Source organism: Monodelphis domestica, chromosome 3 (genome assembly GCF_027887165.1).
Source record: "Monodelphis domestica isolate mMonDom1 chromosome 3, mMonDom1.pri, whole genome shotgun sequence".
NCBI lineage: Eukaryota > Metazoa > Chordata > Mammalia > Didelphimorphia > Didelphidae > Monodelphis > Monodelphis domestica.
The window spans coordinates 398,030,556-398,047,143 of NC_077229.1; the positions used below are offsets into that span (position 1 = coordinate 398,030,556).

The 16,588-nt window shown below is 39.9% G+C and overlaps 1 protein-coding gene across 4 annotated transcripts in view; it reads left to right on the forward strand.

Annotated features, from left to right (window-relative positions):
• Positions 1-16,588, forward strand: part of SLC12A7 (solute carrier family 12 member 7) — a 297,083-nt gene that overhangs the window by 139,581 nt on the left and 140,914 nt on the right. The window contains exon 1 of one of the 4 annotated variants that reach the window (XM_056824329.1): positions 1,373-1,782. The exons of 2 other annotated variants lie outside the window; for them this stretch is intronic. In XM_056824329.1, the coding sequence (XP_056680307.1) occupies positions 1,608-1,782 (175 nt within the window). In that variant the 5' untranslated portion in view covers positions 1,373-1,607. Of the gene's footprint in view, positions 1-1,372; positions 1,783-16,588 lie in introns of those variants that run through there. One more of the 4 variants, XM_056824327.1, reaches the window with a different exon arrangement.

A 16,588-nucleotide genomic window follows, 5' to 3' on the forward strand; every position in this document is an offset into this window, starting at 1 on the left:
CCTCCCAAACATACCTCTTTCTCAGTCAGATTTTCCTTTCTGGATTTATCAATCAATCTGCTCACTAGCATTTAAGTATTTAGCACAACAGTAAGGGGGTTGCTGGGGTTACAAAAACAAAAATGAAACAGTTCTCCCCCTCCATCCCTCCCCCAAGGAGTTTACTTTTTATTAAAGGCAACAACATGTATGCAAACAATATCAAATAAATTGGCAAGTTGGTCTTATTATCATTATATGGGATGCAAACGGGCTATCATGGAAAACACAAAAGTTCGAGGATTTATTACAGATGTGTTCCATGTTGGCAGAGCTGCTTTCTGAGTGTGTGAGTGGGTTTGGGAGGATTCGTGGAGTAAGGGAGTTAGGACGATTTGTAAAATAAGACTAGATGACTAGTCTGAGGTGATTCTCTTACTGATTCTCTATTCTCTATAGTACTATAACTCCTAGGGTCCCCCCTCCAAAGAAAGTAAAAGTATATGGCATGATTTATTCGAATAGCTCACACAAAGCCAGCTTGTATGTTATCTCGACCCCCATCCCGCCAATCCCTGTCTTCTACTTTGCTTGAGTCAATCAATAAGAACGATTTTTTGTTTTTTGTTTTTTTCTTTTTGGACTTTGCATACCCAGCCCCTAAATCAGTCAACTAGCTTTGATTAGTCATCTACTATGTGCCAGGTACTGCGCTAAAAGCCCTGGATACAAAGTAGGCAAAAATATATATATATATATATATTCTTGGCTTCAAGGAGTTCACCATCTGTGGGGAGACGGACGACATGCACGTCTACCATGAACAAAGAAAATATAGAGGATAAATTGGGAAGACAACTAGGCTGAGGACGTCTCGCGAAAGGTGGGACTGTAGCTAAGGCTGGAAGGAAGCCAGGGAAGCTAGGAATGCCAGGGGTCAGCCCTTAATGACTGCCTGTTGAATTTAAGAACAAGCTCTGAAAGCGCCTAAGCACAACGACCGCTTAAGTTACAGTTCAGCTTCGGCGGGGTTCCTTCCCAGAAGACGACCTTTCTTTACGCTGGGGCAGCACCCTCCACCTGCGTGGAAGAACACCTGCCTATTACACGCCATTCCTCCCAACCTCCCAGGCTTTTGGTTTTTCGCTTCCTCCCAGTCTCTCGGCGTCCTCACCCAACAAACTTTTTCTCTCTTTACAAATAAAGTGGGAGGTGCCCGGCCGCTGGGGAAAGCTGGAAAAAAACTAGGCAGCAGCCACTTGCGGATGGCAGGTGATGTCATGTGGGACTAGATTGGAAGGGAAGGCGGGCTGGCGGGAAGGGAGGTGGCGGGGGCTGCCAGCACCACTTCTCCCCCGCCCATCCCCCCAAATAAGGAAATGGCCCTCACGTGAGAGCCTGTAGCTAAGGGAGCGCAACTCTTACTCTTGCCCGGGAGGAGGCTGCGAGAGCAGCAGTAGCAGTAGCAGTAGCGGCAGCGGCAGCGGCAGCGGCAGCGGCAGCGGCAGCGGCAGCGCACGGGCAGAACTCCAGGGACCAAGCCCTGGAACATCCCCCTGCTTACTAGCCCGCACCCCCAAAGCTCGAAAGAAGAAGGAAGAGGGAGGGCAGCGTCGTCCAGGGGCACGATGCCCACGAACTTCACCGTGGTGCCCGTGGAGGCACAGGGAGACGCCGTGGATGGCTCCGGGGATTCCGGGCTAGCTCTGGGGGAAGAGCAGGAGCGGCAGCCTCTGGCGGCTCCCTCGGAGGTCCAGCCTTCGCCTGGCCTGGAGCCACGAGACTGCAGCCCCCAGATCTTGGGTAAGTAAGAGAGAAGGAAGGGGGCACAGGATTGGGAGATGCCCTCTTCCCCGCGGGAGTCCTGCAGTCCCAGCCCGGCCCCTTGGTCCTGGCAGCGAGGTGAACTGATTTCCAAGTTCCTGGCCCGGGATGGGGCGGTGCAGGGGGAGGAGTGTGTACCTGAGCCCGGACAAAGACGGAAGAGAAGGCTCTGGCATGCCCCGGGGCTTGTGTAGTCGCCCTGGAGACTTGGCGGTCTTTGTCGCGGACCTGCTTCCTTTGAGTCATTTTGGTTTTCTTTGTTTCTGGAGGCTACGGATGGAAGACTAAGCGCAAAAGGGATTGAGGGGGAACGGGGTTGGGAGAGGAGAGCCGGACCGCTGTCCTTGTGAAAGTGGAAGATCAGGCCTCGGTGGAAAGTGTGGGATGCCGGACCTGGGGCACATTGAGAAGCTCTGGGGGTGCAGGAGGGAGCAAAGTAGCAAAAAAAAAAGTGGCAGAGTAGGAAGCACCCTCTCGGATGCTGCCACTACTCTAAGTGGTGATATGATGGGGAGGGGGTTGTCAGGCAATTAGTCTAGAAAATAGGATGGAAAGAGTCATTTGCCTTCCCTCAGTTCATTTTCCACTCTTGTGACCGTGACTAAACTGTTTTCAGTTGAAAAAAGGAAGGATGGGATTTCCTTGCAACAAAAAGCAAGAAGCATGCTTATCCCAACTGCCTATCTATTCTTATATCTATACAAGGCAACTGTATCTTGGCCTTGATTCCAGCATCTTTTTTTGTTTTCTTCCAGTACCTCCCCCAACACCTCCCTTCCTCTGAGTTTCCACCCTGTTCTTTCACTACTGAGTTAATAACTTCTGTATTAACTTATGGATATCACAGAATCTTCTAACTGTTTCTGGAAGGTCTTAGAGACCATGTAATCCAACTTCTTTTTACAGATATGGAAACTGATGCCCAGGGAAGTGAAGAAAATTTTCTAACTGGTGATAAGAAGGGTGAATTGGAACTCATGCAGTTTCCTTATAGTTTTAAATTAGTAAAAACCCTGTGAGATAGGGTGAAAGACTTAAGAGATATGAGACCTTATGGACTAGTCCACTACTAAGGCCCAGAGAGGCCAAATTATTTGCTACTGACCCACAGTTTTAAGTGGCAGAGAGAAACAAATCTAAGTTTACAAATTCTGTAAACAAAGCCAAGCTCCAAATTCTGTGTCCTACACAGTATTATTGGGCTTTATCTCTTGTGATGAAGCCTTGATTTCTTTCTTTTCTTTCTTTAGTCTGTCCATTCCCATGCCACATTCCCTTCTCCCACAAGCCCTTTAATTTTTCTCCTTATTAGGTCTAGGCTAGATCCCTTTTATTTACCTGCTTAAGTGACTCAACCATGGGAAAGAACATTCTCATAAGTACCCAAGAAGGTGAAGCGGAACCTTCGGAGAAGGGTGTGTGTTTCATTTTTATAGTTTAAGATGCAGCAGGTTTGAGAACAATCACTAGGCAAATTGGGCCTGGGTATTATTGAGGTTTTTTTGGTTTGTTTTAATTCTTACCTTCATTTTAGAGCTACACTTAGCATTGGTTCCAAGTCAGAAGAGTGATAAGGGCTAGGCAATTGGGATTAAATGACTTGCCTAGGGTCTTATAACTGGGAAGTATCTGAGGTTAAATTTGAATCCAAGACCTCATGTCTCTGAGCCTGACTCTCAATCTACTGATCCTCCTAACTGGTCCCATCACTGAGTTTTTTTGAGACAATGCTCAAGTTAGTTAATGTGGGTTATGTTTTAATTATTTATCAAAGCGTGATATTTACATAGTTTTTTATTAGTGTATGTACAGCTTCAGTGTATAGCTTGATAGAAGCCAAAAGCATGAGTTGTCCATTTCCTTTTGTTTCTGTGTTTTCTTCTTGGAATACTTTGGCCAATCTGCAAAACACTTTTTTTCTACTGAGGAACTTCCTTATTTTTATAATGACCAATATGAGGAGATTCTGTGGAATCTAGACTTGCATATTATGGTCCCAGGGAGAGAATGCTGAAATAGTCAAAGGACCTGGGTTCAAATCCATTTTAACTTGGTGGGCAAGTCATTTAACATCTTAGATAAAGTGGATAGAGTGCTAGACCTGTATAAATTGTGATATTAAATAACATCTGTTTCCCTGAGTTCCCTCAAATTTCTGTTGGGGATAATAAAAAGGGTTATTTGAGGCCAAAATGAGGTAATACATGTAAAGCTCTATATGTTAGTTTATTATTATCTATGAAAAAAAAACAGTTGATTAGAAAACTTCTAAGATCCCTTTCAGGTCTCAGTAAATTAAATATATCAGTAGACTGTGTAGCAAGAAGGTTTTCAGGAATATATAATTATAACTTGAGACATTTCCTTCACTCAGATGAGAAACTGTTATCCAAGGATCTGTCCTTTTTTCTAAGCTGTATCCTTCTAACCCTTTATCTTACTTTCTTAGCTTTTATTATTTGAGGTGTGTGTGTGAGTGAGTGAGTGAGTGAGTGAGAAAGAGAATGAGAATATTATACCGTTCTGGATAATTCCCAAATCGATATTTAGCCCTGGGGTGATAGTTCTGCATTCCCTCCTGCCTGTTGGACATAACCACTGGTTTATCTTGCCTATATCTCAAAGTCAATGTTTCCAAAACTAACTCAGTTATCCTTTCTTTGCCTGCCCCCCCAACCTCCCCACTTCCCCCGATCCTGGTCCCCCTATATTCCTCCCTGATGGCTCTATACCTGCCTGGTGATCTGGGTTAAACCTCTGGGTCAAATGACTATTTTTTTCATCATCCAATTGAGTGCCTGTCCTGCTGATTTTGCCTCTGCCATCTTTTATCCATTATACTCACTCTATTTTCCCAACCCCTTCCTTCCCCCATAGCTCAGGACTTCATTAAAATTGTACAAGGAAGAATTAATGAACTCCTGGAGTCTATTCTCTGCCCTCCTAATCCATCCTTCCTTGCTACCAGATAATCTTTCTCTTGCAGAGATATGACTACAGTTTCCCTGATCTAAAAACCTTCAGTGACTTCCCATCACCTATAGGATAACAGGCTTGAGTCTGGCATTTAAGTCTCATAGTCATGTTTCAGTCAACTGTACAGCTGGCTTTTTTTTCCAGTCTCTGCCCCCTCTGGCCTTTGTGCATACACGTGAGTTATCTATTGCTTGGAATATACTTCCTTCCCAATTCCACTGCTTCATAATCTCTTTTTCTTAAAACATACCTATTCTTCCAGAAAGTGCCTTCCCAAATTCCTCTCCTTCCTTCAAATCCCATCTGAGAGTGATCTTTGCCATCCCAAATTTCTCAAGTACACCTCAGAGGCAAAGAAGTCTCATCCCTTTCTACCTTACCTTGTATTATTTAGTGATGTATAGCTCTTCCCTTTCTCAACCTGTTAAATTCTTGACAGCAAGGAATCATGTCATTTTGTCGTGGTATTCTTTGGCCCACATTAGACACACTTAAATATTCTTGTGAATTGAATTTCATTTGACTATGATAAGAACATTAAAATTTTTCTATTCTGGCTATTTAACAACTCTTGGGATTGTGAATAATGCTTTTGCAGTATTTTTATCAAGGGAAACTGTGATTCATTTGCTATCATTATTGCCCAATAAATCAAGAAACCCAGAAAAGATATTTTTTAAAAGTTGGAGAGTTGCCTTAGGGGCTTTGATAAGTCATAAATGATACAATTCTGAGATTGAATAAGAGATTTAGAACTAGAAGCTGTTATCCAGTTCCTTCATTAAATAGATGAGAAAAAGAGACCTGATATGACTTAGTATTACTGTCTCAATTTAAAGGTGAGGAACCTGAGGCCCAGAAAGGACCTCAAGGACTGCTTGTCTGGGGTCACATAGTTGTTCACAGCTGGGTTTGAATCTTCTGACTCCAGATTCAATACTTTATTATTTTCATTTGATTACTTCATATATTATAACTTATCACTGATATCTTTGTTTTCTGTTTTTTGTTCAGTAATATACTCTTCCTGGATTCCAATTTCTTTTTCTGTCCTTAGTTGTTGTTAGAAACTTTTGAGTTTATTTCTGTGCAGTTTAACTATAACATCAAACCAGATCTCTTTATGTCATCTTGTGAACAAGTTTCCTTTAACTTGGTATAGTGTTTTTATAGGAAATTTATTAGTTCAAACAATAATGCTCTGTTCTGGTTGAGCTTGGTTTCCAAAAATGAGCTGAGCAGTTGCAGACCTTACTCTTGGGATTTCTAGGTTCTGGTAAAATATTTGACACCTTTGTTTTTATCCTTTTTTTTTAAAAATGTGTACTGAGGGAAGATGGAGAATTTCAGGATACCTTCTTATAAATGCTATTTGTATTATTTTTTTAAGTTCATTTTTTTAACCTTTAATTTCTGTTTTTGAATCAATACTAAGTTACAAATCCAAAGCAGACGAATAGTAAGGGCTCAGCAATTGGAGTTAAGTGATTTGCTCAGGGTCTCAAGCTAAAGAATCTGAGGTCAGATTTAATCCTGGACCTCTTATCTCCAGGCCTGGCTCTCTATCCATTGAATCACCTCGCTGCCCACTTGAAGTATTCATTTTTAATATGCATATTAAGTCCTTGATTAGTCATGGACTTTGTTGTGGGTTAATATAAGAATAAATGGATAGTTTTGGAGATATAATCAATTTTGATTTGGGGACAAAAAAATCTTAAAAATGAATGAATGGCAGTGTCAACGAATTGATTGCACGTCCTGAAATGAAGGTCTATGGAGATGCTTTTTTTTTGTCTTATTGTATTAGGAGTTAGAGGCTGAATAGTTAAAGGGGACCAGCTTCTGTGTTGCCATTGACAAATTGAGCACTTGAACATTTGTTGGTTGATATTGTGAATGTGCTGCCTTGAATGTTGCTGGTGGCCTTTTCGAAGACTTTTTTCTGGCATAGCATGCTATCTCAATATCTTGGGCAATCTGAGAAGGTTAGAGTCCCCAGGGCCTGTCAGTCCCCGTGGGTAGAGACTGGGGTAGGACTGGGAATAAGTGAACAGAAATCTTTTAACCTAGAACTTCTTTGGAGGCTTAGCTTGTTCTAGGCTGATTATAGCATTCTAGAGGACCATTGGAGTGAATTACTCCTGGCCTGGGATTCCTTGAATCAGGGATTTTTAACCTTTTCTTTTCATGGAGCCTGTTGCCAGTCTAACCCTATGCACCTTTGCTCAGGAAAATGTTTTTAAATGCTTAAAATTAAGAAGGGAACAAATTGTATCAGAATACAGTTACACACACATAAGTAACAAAAGTTCATGGCGGGCTCAGAACTTCGAGAAAGTGAGGGAAAGAGAGAAGGGGCAGATACACCCCCTGTAAGCCCAGAGGACTTGGATGTAGATGTGTAGGAGAGGCGAGGATGAGTCTGGACTTCAGGAAAGGACAAAGGTAGCCTTTCTTCCTGAGATCAAGGTGTCTGACAGCTTGACCTGGAAGAATTAGATTCATTTCCAATAGACTTTTTGTGGGCAAGTGTCACTATTTCCAGGTAGTAAAAGATTTCTTTTCAAGAACTGTTCTTCCTCTCTAAAAAGTCAGTGCTTCCATTAAATAATCTGAAGATTCTTGCCAGGACTGATAGATAACATCACAACCAAAGGGTGCTTGATGGAAGCACTTTGCCTTCACCTTAGAGCCACAGTCTTTTTAAATTTGGTTTTTCTTTTTTCTTCTTTTCTCTCCATTTCCCTTTCCCTCAATTTGATAAACCTTTCCAAACCAACCATTCACTTTCTTTAAGGAGAGAAAGTTTACAGCATAATGCAGTGCAACATCCAGGGTATTCCCTACTTGTTGCATTTCTTCTCTGTTTATAAAAATTGTTCTCATCAATTGTGAACATTTTTCTAGAGCTTACTGCGTGCCAGGCACCATGATTACTGCTTTATAAATATTGTCCCATTTGATCTTCCCAACAACCCTTGGAGGTAGGTGCTATTATCATCCCCATCCCCATTTTACAGATGAGGAAATTGAGGCAAAAAAAGTTTAAGCCTAGAGTCACAAAGCTAGGAAGTATCTGACTCTGGATTTCAACTCAGGCCTTCTGACTCTAGGCCTGGTTCTCTAACTAATGCACCATTGTCTTCAGGAGTTAAGAAAATCTGTAGTTGATTATATGTAGGTATGTAGAGAGAAAAGGAGTAGAGGTTTTTTTTTTTTTAAGGAAAATAACAGTATGGTGCACTGGAAAGAATGTTGAATTTGGGGCCAGAAGATCTGAATTTAAATCCCAACTCACTCATTTCTTGTGTGACTGAGGGCAAGTCACTTAGCTTCAAATGAGTTAACACATGAAAATCACATTGCAAACTTTAAAGCACTATCTAAATGCTCACTGCTCTTATTTATTCTTCTAGGTCTCCATTTTCTTTCCTGAAAAATGAAAGGTGTTGAGACCTTCTAGGAACCTTTCAACTTAAAAGCACTTAAAAAAATAAATTCACAAAATAATGTTTTAAATGATTTTCTATTTTAAATACATATAACGCATAAATTGATACTGATATTTGCTTCTTTGTTAAGGTTAAGTTTCATACATTTAATGGGGATTTTATTATGTACATGCTAGATATGGTTAGCAATATGAAGAGGGAAATAGAACAGTTACTGTCCTCAAGTAATTTGTATTTTCTTGCATGTGCACAAGTAAGAATAGTGCTAGAAAAAAACTGAAGAGAGCAAAAGCATGAATAACTTTACAAATGGTAGGGAAAATAGGATAGGCTGTTTCATGAGAGTTGTTAAAACTGGAGGATTTGAAGAGCATTCTAAAGTGCAGGAATGAGGGTTGACTTCATGAATGCCCTAAGGTAGGAGTGGGGGATATTCAAGGACGAAGTGATAATCCATTTGGTTGGAATGGGAATTGGTGAAGTGAGGAAGTATGGCAGGTCTGGGAAGATAAATGAGGATGAAACTGTATGGGAATTTAAATGTCAGACTAAGAAGTTTTCCTTTTATCTTAGTGGCAGTAGGGAACCATTAACCTGGGAGTGATGATGTCCACCTTTCTTTAAAAAGCATATTTTATAGGTATCAAACTCTGTATCCCCTTTGATCCAAGAATACTATTACTAGGTCTATATCCCAAAGAGATAAAAAAAGTGGGAACCTATTCGTATAAAAATATTTATAGCAGCTCTTTTTGTGGTGGCAAAGGAATGGAAATTGAGGGCATAATCATCAGTTGGGGAATGGCCAAATAAATTGTGGTATATGATGGGGATAGAATACTCCTGTGTAAGAAATGATGAGCAGAATGATTTCAGAAAAACAAAAACAAAAACTGCGGAAAGACCTAATTAAACTGATGCAGAGTGAAATAAGCAGAACCAGGAGAACCTTCAGTACCAGCAATATTGTATGATGATCAACTGTGAAAAACTTAGCTAATATCAGCAATACAATGATCTAGGACAATTCTGAAGGACAAAGAATGCTTTCCACTTCCAGAGAAAGAACTATTGAAGTCAGAATGGAGATCAATGCCTATGATTTTTCACTTTAGTTTATTTGTGTTTTTATTTGGGGGTTTTGATTTTGGAATGTATTCTCATACAACGATGGCCAATAAGAAAGTATGTTGTCCATGATCATACATGTATAATCCAAATCAAATTGCTCACCATGTCTGGGATGGGGGAAAGAAAGGATCATATAATTCAGAAAGTATATGTTGGAAACTGCTATTGCATATAGTTGGGAAAATATTAAAAAAAAAGTTTATTTCATCAGCTATGTGAAGAATGTATTTGAGATTAGATTCATGGGGACCAGTTAGTGAATTAATTCTTCACGCAGTCCAGGTGAGAGATGTAGGTATAACTGTCCAGGAAAAGAAAGAAGAGCATTCCCAAAAGAAATGTGTAAGCAGAATCAAGAAGGCTTGGGCAAGTGATTGCTCATTCAGAATGAGGGGGAGGGTGAATGAAGAGTAAAAGGAAGACTTGGCCATCAGGACCTTAAGGAGAAGGAGGACTTGGAGCAGGATGGGTTCAATAGAAGGGGGGAATTTGGGTGGGGTGACAGAGATAGCAAAGAATTCTGTTTTAATTTTATCTAATGTATACATTTGAGTAGATTTTGTTGATTTTTATGCCTTTGAGATAATCAGCCAGTTTGCATGTGTACCAATTTTTACCCCCCTTCCTTAATCTCCAGATCAGATTATGTACTTTCAGTATTCTGCCCACCACTTGGAATAGCTTCTTGGTTTAAGATGATTTAAAGAAGAGTTTGGGAAGAGGGCAATTGTGTGGCATGTCCTGGAAGCCTGAAATTTTGTGTTTCATAGGAATTCTAAGGGGTGGAGACTCAAATCAATGGAATATTATATCCTTTCCTTTACAATTGGAAAACTTGGAGTAATATATTTTCTTAGCCTTTGAGCTGGAAACTTCTTTTTATTCAGTCACCTCATGACCAGAAGAATAATGACACTGAGCAGATTTCAGTTTTCATTTCTTTATTGTAAGTACATCAAGTTAGGAGTAACAAGACTTCTCCAAACCAGCCACTTATTTCTCATGGAATGGGAAAGCAAGCTCAGAGAAATTGTCTAATTCTTAGTGGTAGTGTGAATCAGGTCTAGGACCTGGGACTCTTGGAATATTTCTTCTTTCTGAGATACTTTAGCTAAGCCCATTTCTTCTACTATGACACATTCCACTAAAGTTCTTTTCTGATGCCTTAATAAGACTTATAAAATATTATATAGAAAAATCTATGATATAAAAGTTTTCCAAGTTGCTTTTAAAAAATCCTTAAGTTCCATTTTAGTATCAATACAATATTTTGGTTCTAAGGCAGAAGAGTGGTAACGGGCAAGGGCTAGGCAATAGGGGCTAAGTGACTTGCCCAGGGTCACACAGCTAGGAAGCTTCTGAGTTCAGATTTGAACCTTGGACCTCTCCAGTCTCTAGGCCTAGCTCTTATTCATTGAGCCAACTAGGTGCCCCACAAGGTATTTAAAAAAAAACACAAACCAACAAACTTACATTTTCCCCCCCCCTGATTACATACAGAAACCATTTTTGTTGAAAATTATGATATATTGTGATTCAGATTCTCTCCCTCACCCCTCCCCTTAAGGTGGTAAATCATCCAATATATATCCAGTACTGTCAGGTAATACATATTTTCATATTCCTCATGCCATGAAAAAAGACATCACATATAATAAGATAATTCATGAAGGAAATAGAGTGGACAATGGCATTCTTTTATCTGCAATCATTCCTGAACAGTTCCTTCTTTGCTGTGGATAGTATTTTCATGGTGCTTTTTTTTCATTATTGGCCTTTTAGGTAGATTCTGCAAGTTTGAGTGACAGATGAGTCAGTTTCCATATCCCTAAAACAGGGATAAATGATTGGTCTGTTGGTCTAAAGCTACAAGATAACCTGCACCAAGATTAATGCCCAGATCTCCCAGTTCAGTAGTCTTTCCATTAGATATATTGATTTTATTCAATTAATGTTTACCAAAAAATAAACCAGAAACAGATGTTGTTCTTCATAAGTGAAAACAAATGAACATTTGCTATACCTAAACACATATGACAAGCCTGTGTCTGCTTTTGTCTGTCTGTCTGTCTTTCTCTTTCCTTCTTTCCCTTTTTCCATCTCCTCCCTCTCTCCCTCCCTTTCTTTCCCACCTTACCCTCTGTCTTAGAATGGACACTAAGTATTGATTCTAAGGCAGAAGAGCAGTAAAGCCTGCCCAATTAGGGTGAAGTGACTTGCCCAGGGTCACAGGAAGTGTCTACCCACCTGCCCCATCTGTTTCTCTTTTTAAAAATTCATTAACCAGTACAGATAACAAAATAGAAAGCAATAAAAAGAATATCAGTACTGGCTTCATAAAAGGCAAACAAATAAATTACTTTTCTGTTAAAAGAAAAATAAAAGCAGTTATACCCTGCTGTTACATATAATAAAAAAATTATATTTACTCATGTATATATTCAGACCCTGAACCATCTTACCCCAGTGATATGCCCAGTCTCTCTTCCCCTGTTGCATCTGGGTGCCTTCTATTAACTTTCTCTTACTTTTGCAGTGCCTAGTCCAGCGACTGTGAATCTTAGAAGTCTGTATCAGTGGGCAGGCTCTTTCGGTTGTTTTCAGTTGTGTCTGACTCTTCACTACTGCATTTGGGAAGTAGTTTTTAATATTCCAGTTTGCAGTTGAGGTAGGTTCTGCCTTGCTGAAGGTTGCACAGCTAGTACACGCCTGATTTGAGATATGAGACCATGGCTTGCTTTCCTCCTTGTATCCATTCCATCACCTTTCATAGTACATGAGTATATATTTTGTTTGTTCCTTTGGTGGAATTTTGAACTTTAGGACAGGGATGAGACCTGTAAATTCATTGGTACAGGGAATTCCCGAATATTATTATACTCTAATGCATTGCTGGTGGAGTTGTGAATTGATCCAACCATTCTGGAGGGCAATTTGGAATTATGTCCAAAGGGCTTTAAAGAGAATGCATGCCCTTTGATCTAGCAGAGATGAAAAAAAAATGGAAAAGGGACCTGTTTGTACAAAAATATTTATAGCTGCACTTTTTATGGTGGCAAAGACTTGGAAATTAAAGGAATGCCGCTCCATTGGGGACTGGCTGAAAAAATTATGGTGTATGACTGTGATGGAATACTATTGTGCTATAAGGAATGATGAGCAGGATGATTTCAGAAAGAGGTGGAGTGACCTACATGGACTGGTGCAGAGTGAAAGAAGCAGAACCAAGAAATTATTGTACACAGTAACAGCAATATTGTGGAACAATCAAATATGATAGACTTGGCTACTCTCAGCAATACAGTGATCCAGGACAAATCTGAGGGACTTGTGAAAAAGAAGGCTATCCACACCTAGAGAGAGAACTGTGGGAGTAGAAATGCAGATAAAAACATATGATTTGTCACTTGTTTATTTGGAGTTTGGAGTTTGGGTTCTGTAAGAGTATTCACTGACAAAAATGAATAATATGGAAATAGGTTTTGTATGATAATACATGTTTAACCCAGAAAAATAAAAAGGAATTCCCAAGCCATGAGTACTTCTGCCAATTCAGTTTGGCACTTTTTTTTTTTTTGTAATTTATAATCTTTGTGGATTGCCTACAACGGAGTGGTCAAACTCAAGGTCCATAAAACCTCCAGAATGCCAACTGGATGGATCTAAAATGTAATTGGGAAATATTTACCAAATAAATGAAAATACACCATAGTATAATGTCAATTTGTGGTTTTTTAAGTTAGCTTGCAACTGGCAAGGATTTTTTCCTATTTGGTTTGACCACTGGCCTAGTGTATTGAGAAGTTAAGTAATTTGGCCAGGGTCACACAGTAAAGTGTCAGAGGTGAGTCTTGAACCCTCCTGGTTGGTGGGTTGAAGGCAAGGCCTGTTTTCTGTCCTTAGTATTTTCATTAAATATGGAAAATGTACTGTTTCTAGAATGAAAGGTATTAATAAGACACTGGCTGTGAATGCTCAGTGCCGAGCTGTTTTTTTTTCTTTATAATGGAATCCAAGTTTACTGGCACACTGTAGAGCACACAGTCTGCCCTTTGCTTTCTCGATAACAAATCCTTTTAAAGTTACTGTCTTTTCAGAGACTGTTTTGAATGATGTCTTCCATCTTTTCCCCTGTAAGCCTATGCATACTTCAGTGTGACAGGTTCTAGCACCGAGTCCTCTGTCCCTGGGCTCAGGGGACACAGGGATCCATCTCCTAGAAGGATCCCAGGTGAAGATGAATTACAGGAATTGATTAAATATTCACAAGTTCAGCCAAACTTACCTGGGACTCACTGTTGTGCTTCTGGAGAATTTTCCATGATGTGGTTCTGCCTTTTCTTCTGGTCCAAAGAGAACCAGGCTACTTCTGTAAGCCAGGGTAGAATTATTTTGAATCTCCAGGCCAAAAAAAAAATGGTTTCACCCAAACTGAGCTAGTTCTTCTCCCCCTACCTCTCCCCAACCCCCCTTCTTTTACTGTCTGCCTGGAAATTTCCACAAGGGTATTAGCTTTCCTTTGCTTCAGAATCTCAATCCTTTTTCAGTCTTTGCTCTTGTGTGTGGTTGTTCCCCTTTTATCTCCCACTAAAGCAATTTTAAAGAGCTCTTTTTGTATTTCAGTGTCTTGAGAACACCGAAAGATTTCCTTGTCCTTTTACAAAGAGCTGGTCCCTATAAACTGAATAAAACACTTGGAATGTGGTTTGGCTGTTGTTTGGTTTCTCTGCCTAGGATTTCTCTGGTCTAGGTAAATCATAGTGAAGGGCTTTCCTCTCCTATCTGTGCAGCCAGATATTCAAGTTGTGGCCTGGGGTCCAGAGCCCATAGCCAGGGTGTGACGTAGGTAGGTGGGACTTTGGAACCCAGGCTTTTTATTGGGCCACCCCTCTTTTACTCTTCAGGATTCCTTTAAGAAGATTGCCATTGAACCATGTGACCCATCATGTTGTTCTTATGATGGATTACATGGTTTGATTAGGGACGTAGACTCTAAATGATCTCGATATTGCAAATAGTAATAATATGGAAATAGGTTTTGAACAATCATACATGTAAAACCCAGTGGAATTGTCTATGGGCTCCGGGAGGGGGTGGGAGTGTTATGGGTGGGAAGGATACCTTTTGGGGTTCGGGGAAGGATACCTTTTGCAAGAATGCAAGACTCCAAAACTTAGCTTAAAAACAAAAAGAGATTTATTAATTTAGAAAGTAATGTTGAGAGTGGCCAGGAGGATAGCAAGGTGGAACAGCAAGATGGGGAGCAGTTCCTTGGGAGGACAGCATTTAAGGAAAGGCTGTTCCTCCATGGGGACAGCATGGATGGAGAGGCTGTCCCCCAGACATCAGTTCTGGGGTGTATATACTCTTTAGATGCTATGTCCTGGTGTGGGCGTGACTTGGAGAGTGTTAGTCCCTCAGGCATTTGGTGGGGTGAGGTGGTCATCTGACTGGGGCCTGCCTGGAGGCATAAAGATTAATTTCTTTGTCCACCTTAAATCTAGAGGACGAAAGAGGGTAAATATCTCAGGACCCTGGGTGGGGTCATTGGGTGTTTCTAGGTTAAGAGTCTCAAGGATGCAAAGGCAAGGGAGTTTCCCTGATAATGGTTTGCCTGGGTTTCTGGGGGTACAATGCCCATGTCAGGAGGAGAGTAGGGAAAGAACATGAAAAATGCTCTAATTAATTAAATAAATATACTTAAAAATAATTATAAAAAATTCTTTTTACATGTAATTGAAAAAAAATAAAATATTTAAGCCCCAAAAAGGCCTATCTCAAATAAAGATCTCTTCAAAACCAACTAGCTTTATAGAATAATCCTGTGTTAACCTCAAATGGGTTCAGTGGAACAGTGTTCATAGAGTGCAGGGCCTGGAGTCAGAGAAGACTATCAAATGTGGCCGTAGACACTTAACTGTATGACCCTGGCAAGGCCCTTAATCTCTTTGCCTCAGTTTCCTCTTCTGTAAAATGAGCTGGAGAAGGAAATGGTTAACCACTCCAGTATCTTTGCCAAGAAAACACCAAATGGGTCAGGAAGAGTTGGAAGTAACTGACTCGACAACCCAACATTTCTTATAGTTGTTTCCGGAAATCACAAGATTATAGAGTTAGACCTGGAAACAGAAGTTAAAAGTGACTTGCTTGAAGCCACAGATAGTAACTTAGATGAACTGGAGTTTGAACTTACATGTCTAAGCTGTGAGCTTTTTCAACTCCAAATTCTCCCTGCCAGATATGTTAAGATGGTTCACAATTAATTGGTGGTTGAATAAATGTTGGAAGGCTTCTCCAACATCAAAGCACTTATGAGTCACTGCTTTTACTTCTTATTCCAGTTACCCCCTGCTTCATTGAGAAAATGAAAGCCCAAAGAAATGAAGTCAAACTTTTTTTAGTGTCTTCGCTATTCCAGGCATTCTGCTAAAACCTGGAACAACTTATTGATTCATATGGCAAATTCATGGCAGAATATGGATTAAGATCCTGCTGTCCCAATGCTTAGTCTAGTATTTTTCTGGAAGAACCCTATGACAAAAGCTGCTAGACTTTTAAAATTACCGTATCAATGAACATTTATTTTGGATATGAAAGCTTGTCACTTGAAATACAATTTTTTAAAAGAAAAAGCTTTAGTGGTATCTTTTGATTTTATGTTGTTGCCTTGATTTCTTATTCCTTCTTACTCTGAATCTATGACCCTGTGATGCCTTTCCTGCTGCCTTTGAAGGAGAAAGAGCCATCTCTTGTAACATTAAAAAGGGATGTATGTATGTTGAGATTGGGGCATCAGAAGCAGTTCTACAGAATTCATAAAGGAATTCTTAAGGAATCTACAAAGTTTGACATACTTTATTCCATACTCATGCTCTTTCTTCCTCTCTTCTGTAAAGAAAGGAGGAAGATGCTGAAATAGTGTATTTTTCAAGATTGTTATTTCCCTCCCACATATTTGATCAGATAACTTTAGCTATTTTTAAATATCCCATTAAGGCCTTCAAATGAATATTTGTTGATAACTAGTTTTATAAGATATTTTGACTGTTTTAAGTCTTGGCTTTAGAGTTAAGGGGGAAAAGACCACAGTTGTTTTAGAACAATTAGCTAAACACCCTTTTTGTTAAAACAACAACAAAAAAAGCTTTTTAACATCCCTTGACATAGTATTTTTCTGGTCTACAGTTTTTAAAAAGAGAGAGGACATTCTTTGACAACTGGCT